The sequence below is a fragment of the Leptinotarsa decemlineata genome, unplaced genomic scaffold, assembly GCF_025532065.1.
Source record: "Leptinotarsa decemlineata unplaced genomic scaffold, Ldec_3_MD MMD2_tig00000591_RagTag_RagTag, whole genome shotgun sequence".
NCBI lineage: Eukaryota > Metazoa > Arthropoda > Insecta > Coleoptera > Chrysomelidae > Leptinotarsa > Leptinotarsa decemlineata.
The window spans coordinates 398,603-422,177 of record NW_027412552.1 but is presented as its reverse complement, the minus strand read 5'-3'; the positions used below and the strand labels follow the sequence as shown (position 1 = coordinate 422,177).

General features: G+C 36.6%; 1 protein-coding gene across 4 annotated transcripts in view; it reads left to right on the top strand.

The window, feature by feature from the left end:
* Positions 1-23,575, top strand: part of Tab2 (TAK1-associated binding protein 2) — a 46,952-nt gene that overhangs the window by 17,869 nt on the left and 5,508 nt on the right. For 2 of the 4 annotated variants that reach the window (XM_074174477.1, XM_074174479.1), the window contains exons 3-4: positions 12,819-13,025; positions 17,287-23,557. In XM_074174477.1, coding sequence (XP_074030578.1) covers positions 12,819-13,025; positions 17,287-17,780 — 701 coding nt within the window. In that variant the 3' untranslated portion in view covers positions 17,781-23,557. Of the gene's footprint in view, positions 1-12,818; positions 13,026-17,286; positions 23,558-23,575 lie in introns of those variants that run through there. The other 2 variants (XM_074174480.1, XM_074174481.1) reach the window with 2 other exon arrangements.

Sequence of the window (23,575 nt, the reverse complement as noted above, 5' to 3'; positions counted from 1 at the left end):
GCGGATGCAATGTTTGACGGCCTTGTCGATTCTAAAATAACGATTCGCCATTGCGTGGGACGATGATTTATTTTTAGAAAGCAGTGGGATCGCGAACACCTGATTTGTAAACGTTCAATTTGGATACCTGTAGACTGGATGAGTTTCCTCAGACGTAACACAGTTTGTTCAAACTTCAGTTCAGGGAATGTATCGCCCATGTAATTATTGAAGATAGTTGTTTCGATTTGCGAGGATGTATAGAAATCAAAATTTGAACGTCAGAGTTTAAGCTTATTAATTATGCTTGAGCGATATGGTATAAGGGGTGTAGCATTGAATTTAATGAAAGCATACTTAACTGATCGATCCCAGAGTGTAATCATCAACACAACTCAGAGCCAATCTCTCATTGTTAAACATTGTTCCCCAAGGCTCAATTCTTGAACCTTTGTTATTTTTAATCTATGCTAATGATCTCATTAATTTCCTTCTTGACATCTCTAAAGTCCAAGTAATATCATATGCTGATGATACAAATCTACTCATAACTGACGAAGATACTACTGAACTTGTGATAACATCAGAAATGGTATACAAATAAAGTAGTGGAGTGGTTCGAAATAAATCTTCTAACGGTAAATGTATCTAAAACCTCTTTGATGAAATTTACTTAGAGGGGAACAGTTTCAAATTTTTAAGGACAATGACATGAATGTATATGCTAGTGAAACGACTAAGTTGCTGGAACTAACAATCGACTATAAATTCTGCTGGGAGCCACACGTCGATATACTTTGTGAAAAGTTAAGAAAAAATTGTTATGCGTTAAAGTTCTTATCAAATCATTGTAACGAAAACATACTATTAATCGTTTATAATGTAAACATCAACTTTCATCTGCGATATAGTATTCTTGACTGGAGTACATGTACCTCTTGGTCACGTGTTTTCGCTCTGCAAAAATTTGCTGTGAGAATTGTTGCAGGACTAAATTGGAGGCAGTCATGTAGAGAGGCTTTTAAGCGACTAAAGATCTTAATTTTTGACAGGCTTGTATTTGTATGAACTGTGAATATATTTATGCAAACATAATGATAAATTCTTTAATAGAACAGATCATCAAAATGACACTAGATCCAGAAATATTCTTGTGCCTGCTGTGCACAGAACTAACGTATACCAAAAAAGTCACTTATATTTGGGATGCAAAGTTTTTAATCAACCTCGATGTCTCTATCCAAACATGTCCAAATATTAATATTTCTAAATCCAGACTCAAAACATTTCTTATTGAGAAGAACTGTTACAGTATTAGTGAATTTATGACATAATACTATGAGGATACACTACAAAAACACAATTTTGTCTAGTTTCCACTATATTTCTTTATTGTTGACAAATTCAGGGAGATCACTAATTTCAAACCTTCTCACACGATACTAAATTCTATAGACTTGACAAACAAACTCAACAACATAAAAATTAACAACAACATTAAATTAGTATCGTTTGACATCAAGAACATGTTTCCAAATATTCCAACAGATGAATGCCTTCCTCTGATTAAAAACATATTAGATAGACATAATACTAACCCATATGTCAACAGTGACAACACATGTTTAAAACAAAAACATCCTACACATCCAACGGAAATTTAGGAAACATATTATTTAATGCCAAACCTAAATTAGAGAAAGGGAAGAGATCTGGTATATATCGAATAGAATGTGGTGAATGCCTCGCCATATATACAGGCCAAACTGGGAGAAATTTTGATACAAGGTACCACGAACATGTCATTTTGGATAAAAAATCATTAATGTACTAACATCTTGAAAATTCGAAACATAAAATAGATAAAGATAATTTAAAGATCCTACACACATGCGAAAAAGGGAAAATGATGAATCTGTTGGAATCTATGGAAATAAACAGGTCAAAGAAATATCCCAATTCTATTGTCCTCAACGAACAACTTGATTTAAATAATAGTCCTCTCCTGAACCTATAATCCAGATCCCAAAACCTACATTATATTGAAAGCTTTGTTATGTTCATGGATTTTACAGGTATATGAAACGCAGGTACCGGTTATCAGGTATATCAGGTATATCAAATCATTTATGATAGAATAAGCATAGGTATGAATTACTCAGATTTAAATGTAATCAGTTAGTTTTGAAAATAGTGTAATAGCCGAAACCGGTCAACAATAAAGAAATATAGTGGAAAATAGACAAAAGTGTGTTTTTGTAGTGCATCCTCAGTGAATATGAATTTCCACAAAATAAACAAGTCGTCAATCGAAGAAACATAATACTATATTTTATGAAGATGTTTTCTTGTTGACCATTCAAATGTTATATTTGTGCTGTTGTTTTTCAACTGACAGTTGTCATTCGTACTATGACACTTTTAAACTTTTTCTTATATGTTTTTGTTGTGTCTTTTTTAATTAAGTCGGTGGGTTCTATGAGTTTTTTGTATTTCTGTATAATTATACATTTTAGTTATTTTATATTATAACTTATGACTGTGTTCATATCATTTAAATTCATTTATATATTAATTATGACGTTTTTGTCAGTTACTGCTGGAATGTGTTCATACATTTATGCTTTTTAACTGAAAAATAAAGATTTATTATTATTATTATTATTACTTTATTATTTAAGTCAACTTATTGCGATGTAAAGGTGTTCCACCAGGAAGTATAGTAGGTACGCTGTTGTTTGTTATTTATATAAGATAGATATAGATAGATAGATAAGATAGATAGATACTTTATTTTACAAATATGTAGGACATACGAGAATAAACAACAGTAAATCACTTGTGTAAATAAATAACTGTGAAATATGAAAGATTTGACGATTATTCAGTTACATGATTTGTTTCCGTGCGATTTACAATTCAAATGTCTTATCATATAACCATATATTACACAATCTGTAGCCACCTAAGCTAGGCTTGTGTCGTGGCTACAGACTGATATAAGGTGTGTTATATAATGTATAATAAAATAAATACAAAAAAAAGAAAAAACTAAAATAGGTCGTTTGGTTACATAATACTATCCACCTCACTAGGTTAAAAACCGCAGTTGGAGAATGATGGCTATAGTGAGGAAATAAGAAGAGAGGAAGAGAGAGCATGTAATTTAGCTTAAACATTTTCAAAGATATCCTGCAATTGATCATAATGATTTCTGATGAAAAATTTCAGTTCCTTCTTCAATTTATGATAATTATTAATATTCTTCAAATGGAGTGGTAGCTTATTGTATAATTTCGGGCCAAAATATGTCACAAATTTCTGATTATGACTCAATCTACAGAGTGGTATGGTAATTGCTTGGTTGGGGGTCATTCGCGTATTATATTTATGTGAAATGCTGTTAATGGGGTTCCTACAAATCCATAATGAACATTGATGAGCGTATAATTTTCTGACTTTGAACAAGCCACTTTGTTCATAAAGTAACTCTGTAGAATATCTCCTATCCTTTTTCAATGCGATTTTGATCAATGTATTTTGTATAACATCAAGATTATGTAGTGATGTTTTGAATAAGCCACCCCATACTAAGATGCAGTATCTAATCATCGACTCCACCAAGGCACCGTACACCGTCAGTATGACATCTCTACTTAGGATACTTCTTAGTTGGTAAAATTTCCGAATCAGTTTGCGGAGTTTTTTCACTATGTGATCTATGTGATCATTCCAGCTTAGAAATTGGTCGATCATGACACCTAAATATCTGATAGAATTTGTTTTATATATTCGGGAACATCCACAGTTTTGGTTTTCTGTACACGTAAATTTGTGAATCTTAATGAAGTTTTCTTCAGGTTGATTTTTTCTTGTTGAAGTGAAAGTTATAAATTTAGTTTTATCTATGTTAAGACTCAATAGATTATTACTTAGCCAATTATATATCGATTTCATTCCTTTGTTTGCGTTTTCATATGTTTCATTCCAAGTTCGTCCCACAAATACTACCGCAGTATCATCGGCGTAGAATAGTAGTTTTCCTTCAAAATTGCTGATATTAAAAATATTGTTTACATGAAGCAAAAATAAAATAGGGCCTAATACTGTTCCCTGAGGTACGCCCATGCTGACGGGTAGCGGATTACTATATGAATCATTAATTTCAACTATCTGAATTCTGTTAGATAAGTAATCTTTGAAAATTTCGAGAGGCATTCCTCTAACTCCAATGTCCTGTGTCGAATGTCTTGGCTAAGTCTAAAAATACAGTGATGCATTTTGCCTGATCCTGAAAACTATTGAAAACATTATTTGCCAATTCAAAAACTGCTCCTTCAGTCGATAAATATAGCTGACATCTTCAAAAATAACAACACCAAACTTGTTAGCTATGCTAATGATTCGAATTTTACCTTTCATCTCGACTACCATATGAATATGAAAATGAAATGCTGGACTACAGAAAGGCAGACAATATAATTTTTTCATCTTTTTCATCTGACAGCTATCTGATATGAAATTAGTCGACATTTCGATTTTTGAAAGTTTGCAGCGGTGGTGACTTACAAAATATCCAAAGCAGCAGCTGCTGCTATAGTACAAGTGTCTCAAAAATCAAGGTCCAGATTTTTAGGATTTGAATGGATATGAAGAAATACAATACTACCTAGTACAGAGAATGTAATTTTGGCTTCTTTGTCGCAATAATCTTAAACTGTCAAATCCTCTACCTTGGTTAACGGAAAAAATATTTTGAACGGATTTTTAAACAGATTTTTTGTGGAGCATTCACCGTATGTTGAAAAGTACTATTTCAGAGAAGAAAAATGTGAACGTTGCCACTTTCCCAAAGGTTATCGCACTTCTTAAAAAGAGAATGCTGGTTATAGAGTAAAAAATGTTGTCTACTCCAAAAAAAAAGGCAGATATTTTCCGGACTTATTACGTAAATTACTATTTTGATGTGGCAAAGCCTTGACTCTGGCGATAGTAACAAAATTCGTCATCTAAACTTAATTTATGCTATGACCGACCGATTTCTGAATTCATTGACCGCATATTCTACCTTCACTCAGGTGTATATCAGGCATGACATGAGTCATATTTGTTTATGTTACTACGGAAATGGTAAAACAGAGTAGTTGAACATTATCAGTTTACATTTGTTTCGCGCTGCTGACGTGATTGTCACTGACTTTGGCACTGATTCGTAACTGTTTACAAATTTTTTAAGAAAGAAAAAGTTGTTGACTGATCTACTGTAGTAATTGATAACTACTTTGGTTCACACGTTAAAATTCATTTGAATTAGAAGGATGGCTGTCTACTTCTCCATCTTCATACAAAAAATGTGAAATATTTTCAAAGAAAGACAGCAAATGATTTGAAAATCGACTCTTTACAAAGATGTGTAGATTGTGGAGAGAAGTAACTCTCAGACCAAAACAACAAGAAAAACCTCGAGATGAAAATAAAAAAAAAATATTAACAAGAAACGACGTTTCGATTGTTAATATCCACAATCGTCTTCGGGTGATAACTGAACTTATTCCTCAAAGATTTGACTATTTGTAGGTCATTCGAGTGCTTTCACCTATCTTCTATTCCCTCTCTCCGCTACATCGGTTTTAACGGAAGCTGACCGTTTGGCGAGTGTTAGTCGTGCTCCGCTTAATTAGAGGTTTCCATATGTTGCGTATCTCTACGCTAGCTTGCCTAAATGCGTTGTTGGAAAACATTTATGCAGCTTCCTTGAATTTTCTCTTAAACCAGTGTTCCTCCTTGTGTATGATTTCACTTGATGTTATGTTGATGAGTCCAAACATGTTCTGCTATTCCTAATTTGCTGGTTTCTCTTCGCTGTGTGTGTTTCTTGTGGTCGGCAATGCGAACCTTCAATGGCCTCTTAGTTTCACCGATGTATGATTCTTGGCACTCGCAGGGTATCCGGTAAATGCAATTCTTGGAATCGCAGTCCGCGTTTGGTGGCCTGGTTTTCGTGAGGCTGCTACGTATAGTGTTCCCAGATCTGAAGCAGGTCCTGATGTTAAATTGGACCCAATCCTTCTTATCCTTCTTAGCCTGTTCCACTGTCACTTTGGAGTAACCATTCCGTTGAAGGTCATTTTTGATGATGCCTAGTTCCTTTTAGAGACCTTTCTTTGTATTACAGAGCCCGAAAGCACGGTCTAGTAGAGTCTTGATGATTCCTCTCTTCGATTGATGGTGGTTGGATTCCTGGTTCAGATACTGTCCTGCGTGTGTGTATGTGTTTTCGATATACAGATGTTTCCCATTTAGTGTCATATCAATTTATATCATATTAGACAATGGAAATCCGAACTAATGAAATTGTCAACCACCTCTCAACAAAATAACTTTTGTCTGATTTCTACCAAGTTTTTTATTTGTTACGACTGGTTTTATTTGTTACGACCGAAATCAAACAAAAATTATTTTCTTAATCCAACATCCATATGCAATATTTTCAATTCTATACTGATTATGACGTGGCAAATTAGGCAAAGTAACTACATGTTGAATATTTTTTTCAATTGGACCATCTTTGTAATGTTTTTCACCGTCGCACTTTTTTGTTGCCGCCCTGTATATACGTTTCACTAAATTGTAAGTGATAATTATATCAGTTTTCATAAACGTCAATCGACTTTGGTCGGAAGCCGTCGTTGAAAAAAATATTGTTATCGTCTAAACCATTTATAGTGATGATATAAAATAAACATAAACAGTTTTCTCTACGCTCCAAGCGAGTTTATGTCTGAACCTTCCATTAAAACTCAAGGAAAATTTGCCGGCTATAATTTCGTGCGATATATAAAATCTTGCAACAGTTTAAACTTCCAGAATGGTTATGAATTTATATGAAACTTGGAATTTTGATATAGGTGAGGAAATATCAATAGATAATCAGATAGCTAGAAACCTGTTAGGTTATGTTCAAGGTGGCATTGAGTGAATTTAGTGGAAGCGACAATTCTATTCGTAGACAATAATCAATTCAGAAATATTTTTGGAGGGAAAATGATATATGATAAAATAGGCCGATACTTGGAGAAAATCAATAACATATTCATGAAGTAATTCGTTGTAAAATATGATATAACTTTTTTGTGTGCTTTCCGGGTTTTGCCGCGGTCTTCCTCAGTTACAATCTCCGAAAGTTTCAACTGCAACTGCGGCAGTTATCTTCACTGGCGTGGTCGAAGTTAAACAACTACTATACGATAGCACGAAAAATAACATCAGAATTACAATCGACAATCCATCCAACTAAGTTTATGAAAAATATAAATATTCCAGATTACTTTCACCTATTTGATACAGACATATACGAACTGAAGCAAACTATAAATGAAATAAAGAACAGAACATCATCTGGTTATGATGAAATAGTTAAAATTTTAGAGAATCTCCCTGAACACGCTTGAAATATTCTTGTCGAGGCCATTAATAAATCATTTCATTCTGGCAGATTTCCTACATGTCTGAAACTAGCAATAGTCATTCCGCTTCATAAAGGTGGTGACATGAATGATCCATCAAACTTCGGGCCTATATCATTGCTTCCGACAATCCCAAACATAATTGAAAAACTGGTTAAAAAGAGAATGCTGAACTTCTAAAGTAATCTTAACATACTATGCAAATCTCAATATGGATTCCAAAGCCATAAAAACACAGGCAATGCAATCTTCTCTGTTCTGGAAGATGTATATATTGGTTTAAATGATAACGAATCTTTTGGGGTAGTATTCTGTGATTTCTCAAAAGCGTTCGACTGCTTGAACTGTGAAACACTATTATTTCAACTTCAGTGCTTGGACTTTAGATGAGTGTTATATAACTGGCTTTACAGTTATCTGATAGGCTAAAACTCCAAGGAAATAAATCGCATATTGAGAATAATGCATCAGGTGTGCCACAAGGTTCGATTCTGGGTCCTATCCATTTTCTGATTTATCTGAATGATCTGGCAACCATTGACATTGAAGGGAAGTTCACACTTTTTGCGGATGACACCACCATCCTTTGGCGTGGGACAAATGAAGATAATCTCAGAGACGTCATAACTCTGGATCTCTATAGGGTTGAACAGTGGTGCCATTCAAACTCCTTATGTTTCAACACAAATAAAACAAACATACTTTGTTTCAAAATCAATTTCGACGACTTACTTATAGAAAATCACGCTATAGTTAACAAAATTCACACAATGCAACAAATTTATGCAAAAAAAATAGCATCTATGCAGTTCGAGTTGTTTCTAACGAACTCAATCAATCCTCAGTCAGAACTGTGTATTTTCCTTGATAGAGTCGCACTTGAGATATGGAACTGCCTTTTGGGGATTTTGTAGTCAGCATCTACTGAATTCAGTATTCGTTCTATAAAAAAAGGCTGTTAGATACATATGTAAACCACTGCAAACCACTTTTCATCAGTCAGAAAATGCTGTACCTTGTTTGTTCCTTTTAGAACCCATTTGTCTATTTCACAAAAAATACTCCAACTCAGCAGGAAATAATGACAGACGTTACCACACGAGAGGAAGTCGGAATGTATCCTTGCCAATCCCAAAATCAGCAATTACAAAATTTTCTTTGATATATGAGAGCGAGAAAATATATAACCACCTTCCAATGTGCTATAGGGTAATAACATATTAAAAAATTCGGAAAATTTGTTGAAGGAGTACTTGTGCAAAAAGCCTACCTATATTACAATGATGTATTTTAACTCTTAGTATTTCAGGTGCTTACATATCTGTAATGATTTATTTATTTATTATCTGTAATGGTTTATATATTGTTTTATTTATGTGTATTCGTATATCGAATGGTCCAACGAAAAGTATGCACCTTGCTTTTCTCCTTTTTTTGTAACTTAACGCAAAAATGCTCGGACAGGTCAATTTTGTTTTTGAGGGGAACACATTTTAGATGTATTTTTCTACCTGTGCCTTCAACCCCCTAGCGAGGGTAACAACCCTAAAATTTTAAATGGAAAGTGGGGTCGAGTGATATATCATTAGAAAGGGCACAAAATTCTCTTTCCAATGATACCTAATTTGTTGTATTTACTTGAATAGCTATTAAAAAAAGCAAGAACATTTACTCGATATTTTTGGTGTTAATGAAAATGCGGAAAAACGGCATTTTTATCACTACTTCATTCCTCAATTTCTCTCGTGCGTTTTTTGGTTCAAATAACAACAGCAGATAAGTGTAAAAAAAGAATTTAGGCAAACGTTCATTGATTCAGTTCGGTTGCTTTTGAAATTATTTCAACTTTACTGTAGAAATGGTTTATTCCATTCCTGAACGAGTTGAAATTGTTAAACTTTATTATCAATATAATAGTTGTGCTAGACTTACTGCTCGCCTCTTTAATAACAGTCATCCCGGGAAAAATGTGAATGATTCGTACATTCGTCCAAAAGTTTGTCGATACCGGATCTGTCTGTAATGTGAAACACCAGCCACGGAAACCGATCAGAAATGAAGCAGTGAAAGTCGCTGTTTTGGGACATGTTGAACTGGATCATACTCAAAGTACCCGTCAGCTTGCTGCAGCCTCAGGTGTCTCCCGTTCGTCCATAATACGGATATTAAAAGCCTATAAATTTCATCCGTACAAAATTAAATTAGTACAGTAACTCAATGAAGATGATCTTGATAGAAGGCTGCAATTTTCTGAACAATTGAGCCAGCTACTAATCGATGATCCGCACCTATCATTCAACACGTGCTTTTTCGTTGAGAGTACATTTTTTTTGAATGGAGCTGTGAATAGGCATAATTGCCGTTACTGGGATGACAGTAACCCACACTTATTCTGAGAGGTCCATACCCAGTACCCTCAAAAAATCAATGTCTGGTGTGGCATATTAGGTAGTCATATCGTAGGATCACTTTTTATTCCTGGGAATTTAACTGGTGAGGTCTACCTGAACATGCTTGAAGATACAATCGATCCTTTCATAACAGGAATAATTGAAAATGACCAAAGTCATAATGATGATCGGCTTCATTTCCAGCAAGATGGAGCACCTCCTCACTATGTTGCTCCGGTAAGAGAGTTTTTAGATGACCGGTTTCCTGGACGGTGGATTGGAAGGAGAGGCCCCATCGAATGGCCTGCCAGGTCACCTGATTTATCGCCTTTAGACTTTTTCCTTTGGGGGCACTTGAAAAATAAATTTTTGCTACGCAGCCCGAGTACATAGAAGATCAGCAGAGTGCAGAACTATAACACCTGATATGCTACAGAATGTTAGGAATAGATTTGAACAAAATCTGTATTATTGTATGCAAGCAAATGGGTCACATTTTCAGCACTTGCTGAAGTAGGATTCTACTAAGTCAATTACACATTTCAAAGTACTGGGTTGTAGTTGTTTTTCTTCATAATACCTACATGTTTGAGTGAAATACAACAAATTAGGTATCATTGGAAAGATAATTTTGTGCCCTTTCAAATGATATATCACTCGACCCCACTTTCCATTTGAAATTTTAGGGTTGTTACTCACCCTCGCTAGGGGTTGAAGGCACAGGTAGAAAAATACATCTAAAATGTGTCCTCCTCAAAGGCAAAATTGACCTGTCCGAGCATTTTTGCGTTAAGTTATAAAAAAAGGAGAAAAGTAAGGTGCATACTTTTCGTTGGACTACTCTGTATGTACATTTTTTAACCCTATATTAATTGTTCAATGTATATCATAATTTTAATATATTTTTTTTAATTGTAACATTGTTGACTTCATTAAGTTTCACTAACTTTGTCCATAAGGATTTCTTGGACAATACAGCATATCAACTGAAACTTACGTCCAGAAGAGTACAGCTTGAGAACTCTCTCTCTCTCTCATGCTCTCATAGTTTTCTAACGAACTTACATTTAGTGGGCGGGACCCCACTTCTTCAGAAAGCTCTTCCTACATTTGACAAGCTGTACATCAAGAAGAGTACTTCGACCACGCCACTGAAGATGACTGACGCAGTTGCAGTCGAAACGTTTGGAAATTATAACCAAAAAAAGACCACGGCAAAATCAGGAAACTAACCAAAACATTGACGCCAGCGGTGAAAGGCTACATTTCTATATGATAGAACTGATTAAAATTCGTTGTGAAGTCGCAATACTCAGTATTGTGACGCCCGAAGATGCTACCGTATAGCGAAACACGTGTTGCGGTTTCAAGTGACAGTAGAGATACACCTGAAGAAGTTATTGTATAGCGAAACATGTCTATCCACATTCGTCTTCGGGTGATGACTGGATTTATTTGTCCGATGACTATTTATAGGTCATTCAAGTTTTTTCACCTATCCCCTCTTCCCTCTCTCCGCTTCACCTGTTTAGCGATAGATGGCCGTTTGGCGGGGGTTGACAGTTTTCCGCTTTATTATAGGTTTCCATATGTCGCGTATCTCTACGCTAGCATGGCTGAATGCGTCGTTGGACAACATGTTTGTAGCTACTTTGAATTTTCTCCTAAACCAGTGTTCCTCCTTGTGGATGATCTCAGCTGGGAGGGGTCCAAACATGTTCTGCTATTCCCGACTTGCTGGTTTTTCCCCGCTGTGTGTGTTTATTATTAGATTCACCGATGTAGGATTTGCCGCACTCACAGGGTACCCGGTAAATGCAATTCTTGGAATCGCAGTCCGCGTTTGGTGGCCTGGTTTTCGTGAGGCTGCTACGGATAGTGTTCCCAGATCTGAAGCAGGTTCTGATGTTATATTTGGACCCAATTTTTCTTATCCTTTCCGACAGTCCTTTGATGTAGGGAAGTACAAGCACTGGTTGTGACGACTTCTCTTCCTTGCAAGGTTCTTGCTGTCTTTTAGCCAAAGTCTGGAGTAACCATTTCGTTAAAGATCTTTGATGGTGCCTAGGTCCTTCTCGAAACATTTCTTCATTTTGCAGAGCCCGAATGCACGGTCTACTAGAGTCTTGGTGGATTGATGGTGGTTGAATTCGTGATTCAGATACTGTCCCTTGTGAGTGGGTTTTCGGTATACAGATGTTTCTTCTTCACCAATATGTCTAAGAATGGCAATTCGTTTTGGACTTCTTTCTCCATTGTGAGGGTGATGGTAGGTCTGTCGCTGTTGATGTGTTTCAGCAAGGCATCTAGTTCAGCATTCCCATGGTTCAATATTATGAAGGTGTCGTCAACATTTCTCAACCAGACTCGAGGTTTCTTGTGGGCTTCTTCAATGACCAGAGTTTCAAACCACTCCATATGTATGTTGGCTCTAACTGGTGAAAGTGACGATCCCATTGGCAGTCCCTCATCTTGCTTAAATAATTCGTTCTTCAGTTGGTAAAAGCAGTTTCCTGAAAAGCTGGTTCAATTCTATAACGAATGTATGGAGTACCAACCAAATAGGAAAGAGTGTTTCTTGTGTAATTCAATGTTTTTATGGAAGTAGTTGTTTCGAGAGGGGTTTTTCTTCCAGTTTGTCTGAAAGTAACTTGTTTGCACGATACACACGTCTTTGTGGAGAGTTCATTTTGAAATCAGTTGCCTCCTTCTTAACTTCGTAAGTTTTCCACATTTTTTGTATCAAAATGGAGAAGCCGTAATCCCTCTTTCCCAAAAATTCAACTATCTTCACATCCTTCTTTCGAAAATTTCCTTTCGATTACTCGAAAATACGTTACTTATAATTTTTTCCCGTTTATTTTTTTTGCTCATCCGGTTTATACAAATTTTCTTTTGTTGAACATACATTTATTTTTTGAATCAATGAAACGTTTACAAAGTACACGCCAGATCATTAATTTTTTTACTGTTCTATTTTCAGCGCCTGTGATATTAAAACAAGAAGCACGTATAGAACGGTTGCGAATAGAACTGAATACTGAAAAAGCCAAATTAGTTATAATGAAGCAAGAAGTTGCCGATTTAGAGAAGAATAGACTCGAAAAGCTGGCTGACATAGAAATGGAGAAACAATTAACTATGGAAATAAGACATCTCAGACGGCAATGTAAAGTGCTAGAATTAGACGGTAAGTTTGAGATTTTTGAACACTCTGTGTATACTTGTGTTGTTGGCAATTGGCTTTCTTAGAGTATAGTCAAAAAAGACACGATTTAATGTCCGGAATAGAAAAGTTTCATTGCAAGATGCCTCTTTTTTATACAGTGTGTCAATTTTAAAACTTACAATGGGCTATATCTCATGAACGAAAGCTGATATCGAAAAATGCTTGAAACCGTTTCTAGGATAGTAAGGAGGAACTAAAGTGACATGAAAGAGAACTTACCCCCATCAACCCCCTAGGCCCCACCCATCAAAACACAAAAAGTTTGAATTGCAAACCCCTACTTGTGATACATCATTGAAAATGCTATAAAAATGCTATCCAATGGTATAAATAACAATTGTACAGGGTGAAGCAATAATTGTGAAACTTTGCTGAAATGGAATATTTATTGAGGTTTTTGTAGAACTACAAATTTATTGAAAATGTCAATTAAGTAAATGTTCAAAGTGGTTTCGTTGTTTTGTAAACAATAATACAGCCTATTTTCAAATTCTCCACGAACTTTGGCAAATGTTGTTCTAGTAATGACGCAACATGCTTGCGTAATTCTTTCTCGCAATTCCCCAAGTGACGCAGGTTGAGTTTTATAAACAACTGACTTGAGGTGACCCCACAGAAAAAAGTCAGGTGGCGCCAAGTCTGGTAACCTCGGTGGCCACTCGATGGGACCTCTCCTTCCAATCCATTTGTTTGGATATTTGGTATCCAATCAGTGCCTAACTGGAGCTGCTTAGTGAGGAGGTGATCCATCTTTTTGGAAGTGCAGCAAATCTTCGTCTACAGCTAGGTTGCCTTGGTCGTCCCTTTGGTTCTCTAATTCATGCACAATCAAAGGTTCGATGGTGTTTTCCAGCACATCGAGATAAATTTGGCCACTTACATTGCCTGGTATGAACAAGCACCGCCTAATATTCCTGCCCAAACATTCAGTTTTTCAGGATATTGAGTGTGACATTCTCTGAATCGATGCGGGTTCTCATCACTCCAGTACCGACAGTTTTGTTTATTTACATTACCATTCAGCATAAAAGTACATTCATCACTGAAACAAATATTTTTTAACATTCTCGGTTCAACGCGAATTCTTTCAGTCCACAAAACTCAATTCGTCGGTCTGGATCATCATCGCCTAGTTCTTGGAAAATTTGTGTTTTGTACGGGTGAAACTTATGTATTTTCAACACCTTTCTAACCGACTCATGTGATAGTCCTGTCGCTGCAGATACTTGACGTGTTGATGCAGTAGGCTCCATTGCAAAATTTCCAAGAACCTCAATTTGGGTTGCTACATTCAGTAATCTTAATCTTGGGGCATTCCTTTTTTTATTTTGCACTGATCCCGTTTCTCTAAACTTTTCAACGAAATCACGGACGTACACGTGACTTACATTTTTGTCCGGATGCCTTTCATGAAATATTTGAGCTGTTTTTAATTAACACTGGTTCTGGGAGGCAAGGTATACTGTAAAACATCGTGACAAATACAGCTGAATGACAGTACAGACCGTACAAATGATGAAAACTAATGACATTCAAAAGTCTCAAACAAACCAAAAATTATTGACTCTGACAGGACCCAGATCTTTCCAACTTGTTTTGCAAAAACGGCAAATTACGTTTGTATTTAACAAAAAAAATATCGACGGACACTTATCATTCAAAATAATAGTCCGGGAGGTAGCATTAAAAATAAAAAAGTCATAGTAAGCCGGCTGATATTAAAGTTCGTACACACTTTGACAATAGGCTGTATTATTGTTTACAAAACAACGCAACCCACTTTGAACCATTACTTAATTGACAGTTCAACGAAAACCTCATTAAATATTCCATTTAAGCCAAAGTTTCACAATTATTGCTTCACCCTGTACAATTATTATTCATACCATTGGATAGCATTTTTTATAGTCTTTTCAATGATGTATCACAAGTAGGGGTTTGCAATTTAAACTTGTTGTGTTTTGGTGGGTGGTGCCTAAGGGGTTGATGGGGGTGAGTTCTCTTTCATGTCACTTTAGTTCCCCCTTACTATCCTAGAAACGGTTTCAAGCATTTTTCGATATCAGCTTTCGTTCGTGAGATATAGCCCATTGTAAGTTTTAAAATTGACACAGTGTATATATATTGGACAATCACTCATAGAAGAAGGTGGGCTAACCGCAGACACGTGTTTCTGGCTAATTGGCCTTCGTCAGTACGGTACAGCCAAGTGTGAAGCATAGGCAACACTTACGTTGCGAAAAAAGGGTCAAATGCAAACTTATTCAACATCAGGAACCAACTGCGGATTTGTGTCATCTTCTTCTACGTGCCGCGTCTGGTGTGGCCTGTTTCACTGTAATATTTGAAGAGTGGTGAGGCTAGATCTGATATACGGGCAGCAATCTCATGTTCATAGGCTCTGTTGAGACTCTTCGGTTGATCTGGACGATCTGAAAGTTCTAGAGCAAGGGAAACGTTGTATTTCATATATGTCCTGTGTCTCATAGGGTATCGTGTCCTTGGGTGTAGAAAAGTGGAAATTTGATTACTGCTGGCCGTGAATACTGTTCTTATACCGTGCCTCTTCAGAATTCGGCTAACATTGTTGGTAACTTCATGAATATAATGAATATAAGGAAGAAAATCTTTTGGATGGTCCGTCTGCTATTCTTGCTCTTTTAGATGTGGAGTACTCTTCTGAAAAGGCACGATATAAAAACAGTAGCCACAGCTAACAATCAAATTTCTATTTTTCTACGAACACCTAAGCACATGATACCCAATGAGGCACAGGGCATATACGAAATACCATATTCCACCTGCTCCAGAACTTAGATCGGCCAGTCCAACCGAAGCGTCCTCAACAGAGCCTATGAACATGAGTTTGCAATCAGATCCAGCCTCATCCTCTTCAAACATCATCATGAAACAGGCCACACAATAAGCTTCGAAAACACCAAAACCATTGCCTCCGATAAAACACCCCAGGCCAGGGTAATACCTGAAGCTATTGAAATTGAAAAACGTCCCTACTACCTCAACAAAGGAGATTATTCACAAAGATCACCTCATTCGCCCCTCCACTCGCCCAGAGGCAATAATACCAGACCAGAGTCTTTGGACCCACAGTCGACGCTTGGGAGTAGGCAGATTGAGACCCCGATGTCAAGTCACAAATTCCTTAAAGCGTATCACTACCAGAGAAGAAGGCAGATGGAGATATCAGTGTAGCCATACCTTCTTGAAAATGGCTTCAAAATCGTGGACATAAGTGGACATAGACCCATATGGATTCGTTTTTCGATGACATTCTCGGTTACCTTCCCAAATTTCTGCTACCGCAGTTTTCGGTTGATTGGTCAAACCACTAACACTGACATAAAAACTTGGCAAGTTGATTTGGGTGTCACACCAATAGGTGGTTCCACTTATGTCTCGCTTGCGTTTACGCAGTTATTTTTATCAAGTACTTTTCTTGGTTATTCACATTTTGTCTTCAATCGAGGACCGCCTGCTTGATACTGACGATATCCAATAGGCTGAAACAGCTGTCTACCGGTGGCTCTTAAATTGGAATCAATATGGGAGTGATCAGAATGGTACTTATTTATTTATCTTATTATTACGTTTTTCCCCGTGGGTTGACCAATAATTGACTACACTGACTAATCAACTAAACTCCAACTATTATTTGAATGTATATCGCATAACTAAATCACTTCGCGAACTGTAAAGTCCACTTGACTGTCTCGATATCCTCGTGGCTAGCCTTCAAATATCGTTATCGAATGCCGTAGAAATTTCACCGAAGTTCGGTAGCATTATTCTCGCTGCTTCTAGAGTGGCGGGGAATCATCGTACATTCGTGCGCTCTTAGCTACGTCACGCTTGGTTTGTGGTTACCAGTGGCGGCCGGCGTTATTTTCTTTCGGGCATGATTCACAACATTACATATCACTATGTTTGCCGTCTTAAGAGTAAAATATCTGTTGCAGAAAATACCCTTATTTTGTAGATGATTTGAAATTTTGCCTCAATCATTATTTTTGTTTTTCCTTCCACGTGTTTTGTCATTTTTTTCGAATAGTGTTGTTTCAAAAATGAATCATCATTTTGATAACATGTTTATATTTATTGCTAGATTTCATTTATCAAATTAAGCATGTAATTGTATGTAATTATATGCCTTTTGCCTAGCGAACCAATAATGATTACTAAATCATTATTATTATTCTTTTAGGTGAAGCATTTTATAACAACATCTACACAGGGCCTCAAGGGCCTCTGACTTTCGGATCGCCGCCCCTCCTGCCCCCCAGATTGCGGCCGCAAACCAGAAGTCGGCTTCAGTACCCAGGCCCCCACCCGGCAGACATAGAGGGGCCGAAATGGAACTGCGGCATATGTACATTCCTGAACCACCCGATATTGGACAAGTGTGAACAGTGCGAGATGCCAAGGATAGTGCACGGTACGAAACCAGAGGCGGTCAACCCTAACGTAACTATCGACACTTTGCAAATGTTCAACAACAGCAACTTCGCGAACAACAACAGTAATAATTCAAGGGGCGTTTGCTCCACCAGGTCTTTGAGTATGAACAACGTTCCTTTCATTTCGAGACCGATAGGGTTTATTTTAAATGACGAGGGGGGCCCTGCAACCTTGCCGGGGAACATTAGTTCGAGTCAGTCGACACCGAATATGCTAAGAGTACCCTCTAGGAGAGATTGACGTTACGCTTGTTACTGATGAATGGTTTGGAATGTTTGAAACTTTGTGATACCCAAGCTAAATAAAGGGCTTTGGATGTGGGTTCAGGGTTGCCACCACTAAATAAGTTTAGTTACTCTGTACAACTTCTTTGGATACTATATTTACCCTTTATGAAAAGCCAAATCAACATTCAAATGGTGCATGCCCCAATTTGGTGTTGTGAAAGTTTTTCAACTAAGGGAGAGAAGTTATGTTATGGCGACATCTATATTTGACAATGTGAAAGACTTTAACAGTGAACAATTAAGTTTGTTTATTCTCTTATGCGTGCTTGGAGAAATTATTTCAACGGTGTTTTTCTACACAAAGAAGTATTCAAATTTGCGATAGTTTCTTTGAAACATTTTTTTTTCATTTATAGGACTGCGAAAATTGAATATGCAGCGAGAATGTTCTCTATTTTAGTTACAACTCTGAATTCATAGTCATAAATGTTGATCATGTTCAGCATGTAGACAGCAAACTCCTCCATTCTGCAGGTTTATTGTGTTCTGCAGATTTAATGAATAAGTAACACTTTTTCACCAGTTGGGGTCAACTTTTGCTTGGTTAGGTTACAAGTTAAATTTTGTGTAATTAAAAATTATTTAGGTACTCAATAAACTTGCAAGTTCTGATGTCTATTGTATGATGCGCAAAGTATTTATTCAAGTGGTTTGCTGTCTATAGACGCTTATCATGATTCACAGTTATAACTTTGAATTTGTAAACTTGTTGTAAGTTGTAAATAAGAATTTACAAGTTGTGAGTGTGAATTGTGGAAAAACAATCTTATAGATTTTTGTGGCACTATTGTGCTTACGTTATTTCCTGATGTAATGAAGATAATTCACTCTAAACATATTTATTTTGGAAGAAATAACTGCGGGGAAGTGATAATATTTCAAATGGGATGATCCAATTTGAAATTTTGTAACGTTTTTATCTGAAAGATGAAAACTTTCTTGCACTAGTATTTGTTTTAATATATGAAACAGGAACTAAAACTTAGCCATAGTTTCTGAATTGAAACACCATTTTGAGTTGCTATAATTGATTCTGAAAGAATAAAATTGATCATGGTAGTGACTTGATGAGAAAAAAATTTAGAAACTCAGTTAATTTATTTTCAGGTAGGGGATATCAAAAAATAGTAATTTTCAATTTGACTGTCCCGAATGTTTTACAAAGATCAAGTTCAAAAAAAAACCTTCCAAATAAAAACCAATGTTTCCAAACATATTATTTGTTTATATATCAGTTTCAAATTCGGAAAAACTAATATTGGTAACAAAGAAAAAAGCACAGTCGCTAGTTTTAAGATCACCCTAGTTAGTTGTGGCAACCCTGTATTCCTATAGAATTATCTAAAGAAAAATATTGTTTGTTTTCTTTCAATCAAACTCTCGAAGTTCTTCCAATCCAATTTCTGGTATATGATTTGAACAATTTTGAAAATACATACGAGGTGTTTCTGAGAAGTCTTCGATCTGCGTTCATATCTTCATGCCAGAACGCTTGATTAGTCTCTGCGGAATATGAGCGTAGTCCCTTGTCGTCGAAGTGAGCGGCTAAACGCGCGCAGCTTGTGTGAATGTCCCATGTGTTTGTTTTGTGCTTTACATTTATTTACTGTTGAGAATAACAGAAATAACTGATCATTGAATTTGCATGAAGTTTTGCAGACGATTAAAATGATTAAAATGAAAGTAAACAACAATCTTCAGAGCGGAAGCGTCAAAGAAGAACCACGGCTGAAAAAAGCACGTACGTAAAAGTCGGAGCCATGTCAAGTCATACTGATTATTTTTCCAATTGTGAGTGTGCACCACGAATTTGCTTCCAGAGGTCAAACGATAAACAAAGAATATTAATGTTGAAGTTCAGAAATGGCAATGGTTAAGCGGGGACTGGATTTTTCACCGCCATAATTCGCCAGAGCATTCGTCGAACCTTGTGCAGCAATTTTCGGCGAAATACAAGATTGTACAGCTTCACCAGCCTCCCTCACATATCTCCCTGTGACTTTCAAATTTCCTCAAAATTGAAAATGGCGCTCAAAGGAAAGTGGTTTGATGATATCGCGATGATTCAGAGTAATGCGACTCGCTAGCTAAAGGCCATTCCAAAATATGCTTTCAAGGACTGCTCCGAAGTTTGGAATCTCCACTGGGAACGTGTGGTGTCCTATCATATGGGGACTACTTCCCGTGGGTTAGGCCAGGGGACTGGAGGCCCTGTCCGGGAAGCCAATGTGACCTTACGGACGGGGTCACCGGACTTCTGATCACTGGCGGAAATAAGTAGGGTGAGGGGAACTAAAACCCCCCCCTGAAGCCTTTGCAAAACATGCCATCGTGGACCAGCCTACCCAAGCTAAGGCGTAAGGAATCGTGCCGACAGCTGACTGGCCGCAGGGTGGTATGCGGTCATGAACGATCCCCTACCTCTGGTAATGCGGGACTCTGCCCCTTGCTACACGTGGAAACTCACATGAATGAAACAACAAAAATAAAAACCAATCCCGAGGCTGGACAGAAGTGCTCACCTCAATCTAAGGCAGTGGTTGGGGATAAACAGAAATGTCCACCCCAATCTACCGCTTGGAGTGAGGCTGGACATAGCAGATCACCTCCAACAGCGAGGGCACTTCCTGCGGCGGGCGCCAAGAGCTCCGCCGTGAATGAAGGCAAGGAACCGGCTGCCCCTGCAGGAAAGCTTCCTCGCTTGTGCACCTCCATGGAGGGATCTCCAAAAAGGTTGAAGAAGCCGCGCAACGACAATAATATCGCAGCACCTTTCAAAATCTTCGCGGAGGCCACCGTGAGACACCTCAAGGTTGCCAAAGAGAGTGTGTGTTCGGCGAGTCTTGGCCTACACCTGCCAATATGTAGGAGATGTCTCCTAGTGACCTATTCACCTTCCTGGAAAGGACAGGATGGACGATGACCTAGGAGGACAACTCCTCGTGAGGATGTACAATGGGTCACATGTGGTCTAAGTGCTATGAGTCTACACTCACCCTCCCTTCTCTACAGATACCAGAATAATAGGGACCACAGCCCGAATCACGAAGAATAGCACCAACGCGGAGATATGAACGCAGGTCGGATACTTTTAGGACACACCTCGTATATTGAAAAAAGCAAGTTCGATAAAGAATTCAAATTCTTTTTCTGTGATAAAAGAACACGAGTTGTTGATTGGGGCCGTTTGAGCTTCCCGACTTTTATTTTTACATATACAAAGTGCAATTTTATTTTTTGAAGAGATATTTCATAAAAAAAAAACAATTTAAATTTTGAAAATGTACATTCCAAAAGAAAGTATTTTCATGGAACTGAATTGGAGTGATATGACTGAATGTTTCTTGTTCATAGTTGCCGTGCTAATTCATGATGGAATGTTCAGTTGAAATTTCTATTTCATTATTATTGTCCGGCATATCGATATAGAGTGCGAAGTTACGAAGCCTCCCCTCAACTTTTGAACCCTAATAGATATCAAGGTCGGACAAATTTCACATTAAAAGCAGTCATTTTTAGACCATTTTGGTAAAAAATAATCAGTAGTATGACTTCCTTCGTCGCCAAAAGTGCGCCAAAGAGGGGTCATGTGACATACTCACGTCATTCTAGAGGGGTCTTTAAATAGACCATATTTTACACTTAGAACCATCTATAAACCGTATGTTTGGAATACAAACGGAATAGAGAAAACTGTTTTTCGTATAATTCAGTGTTCAGATAAAAGTATTTGTTTCGAAGGTATTTTTCATTCGTATAACTCAATGTTTACAGGAAAATTGCTGTTTCGTGAGGGCTTTCTCTACCAGTTTGTGTCTGAAAGTTACTTCTTTGCGTGATCTACACATCTTTGTATAGAGTTGATTTTTTTAAATTGATTCCTTCCTTTCTTTGCAAGATTTCCACATTTTTGTATCAAAATGGCCAAAAACTTTCTTTCCCAAAAATCAATCTCTCCTAAAAATATACCCTTTCAATTTAAACAAGAGTCTTATGGCTGGGATTTATCCAAATAAGCGAATATTATTTACATACTGTCATCAATGACATGGGTGGATTCAACCCATTCTGTAACAAAAAGTCATAATTATCAACGAATTGAGTGTTTTTTCTTATAATGTTATATGTATTTGCTACTGAAGGCAAGTGTCTTACGGTGAAACATCTGATGTCTAGCAGTGAGGATGACAGTTTTCCTTGTGGGTGAAATTTTACCTCTTTCATTAATTATATTGTGTAGAAATCCTGAGAATGATATCTGATTCGATCCCATCACGAATGTTTGGAATGCAAACGAAATAATAATAATAATAAAGTGTTTATCGTACAATTCAGCGTTCATATAAAAGAATTTGTTTCAATAGTATTTTTCTTTCATGTAATTCAATATTTATATGAAAATAGTTGTTGTTTCGAAAGGGCTTTTTCTTTCAGTTTGTGTCTGAAAATTACTTCTTTGCATATCATTTTTTTATTAAGAGTATTGTTTTCTTCAGATAAATTCAGCTACGATTGTAATTGAACCCTATATGATTCTCCAGTTGTGTACATATTTTAGAAACAAGGGAGATATGGTCCAATTTTCGAGTTTCATTGATTTTGTGAAGTGATTGAAGGAAAAAACAAAATCACAGGAACTTGTAATAAATATCATTTTTGGAAGTTATGACTTACAATAACAGAAAAACAATACACAAAACAACAATACACAATTTATTGTGAATGGCATATGTTCAATTATTCGCGGATACTTTCCTATTTGCTCTCCCAACAAATGGTTTAATAGTGTTACTTACCCAACTATTCCAGTATCTCAAATGTGAGAAATGAACCTGTAAAATTACTTCATTATTGCATGGAAGTGAATGGTTGATTTTTTTCGTATTTGTTGTTCATGATCTGCAAATTTTGTACCTGACGTTTTGTCTAAGATTGTGGTAAACATCATCAAAGGCCATTAAGTAACTGACGAAGTGTTCTAATTGTCCTAAAAGCAGATGATACTACATTATTGGAACATTTCTCCAGTTTTATTCCACTGGTATAGGGCGTTGTGTGGTTCTTGTGTACATTTTGAAACAGGTAGCCACATTTTATTCATGTTCATTCCATTTTTCAATTGAAAATGAAACTGTCTTGTGTTTATGAATTTCTTCTTCTTCCTCCGTCCAGGCACAGGCATAAACACCTATGGACCACGGCCAATAAACTCGAAAAATGGCTTTGATGCAGGTATCTCCGGCCTTGAGAGTTTTCATACATTCTTTGATTTGGAACATTCATTTTGGATACAGTTTTATTGGTTTTTGAATAAAATTTGCATTGAAATAATGATATTGGTTTTTTGCGAATTCTAAGAAAGAAACAGAACTGCCAATTACTCGGGAACGGTTGGTCCGATTTCAAAAATTCAAACAGTGTTGGATAGAGAATTGAAAGACCTTTCAAAAGAGGTAACATAATAAACCTCTTTTCATTTAGAAAAGTGACGGCAATGAGTGACGTCACACTATTATATTTATTGTCCGACCCTGATATCAAAAATTAAGTGGGGGAGTGGATTTATGTCCTCGCTGTATACACTTTTTTCGCCCATATGAATTATCCAAATCCTAATCAATAAATACAAGTTTATACTGCGTTTATACAAATCCTATAATTGAATTTTTTACTGTATATAAATATATTACTATATTATCTGTTTGCGAGAAAATAAAATGTTTTCACGTTCATTTGTTTTTTATTTTT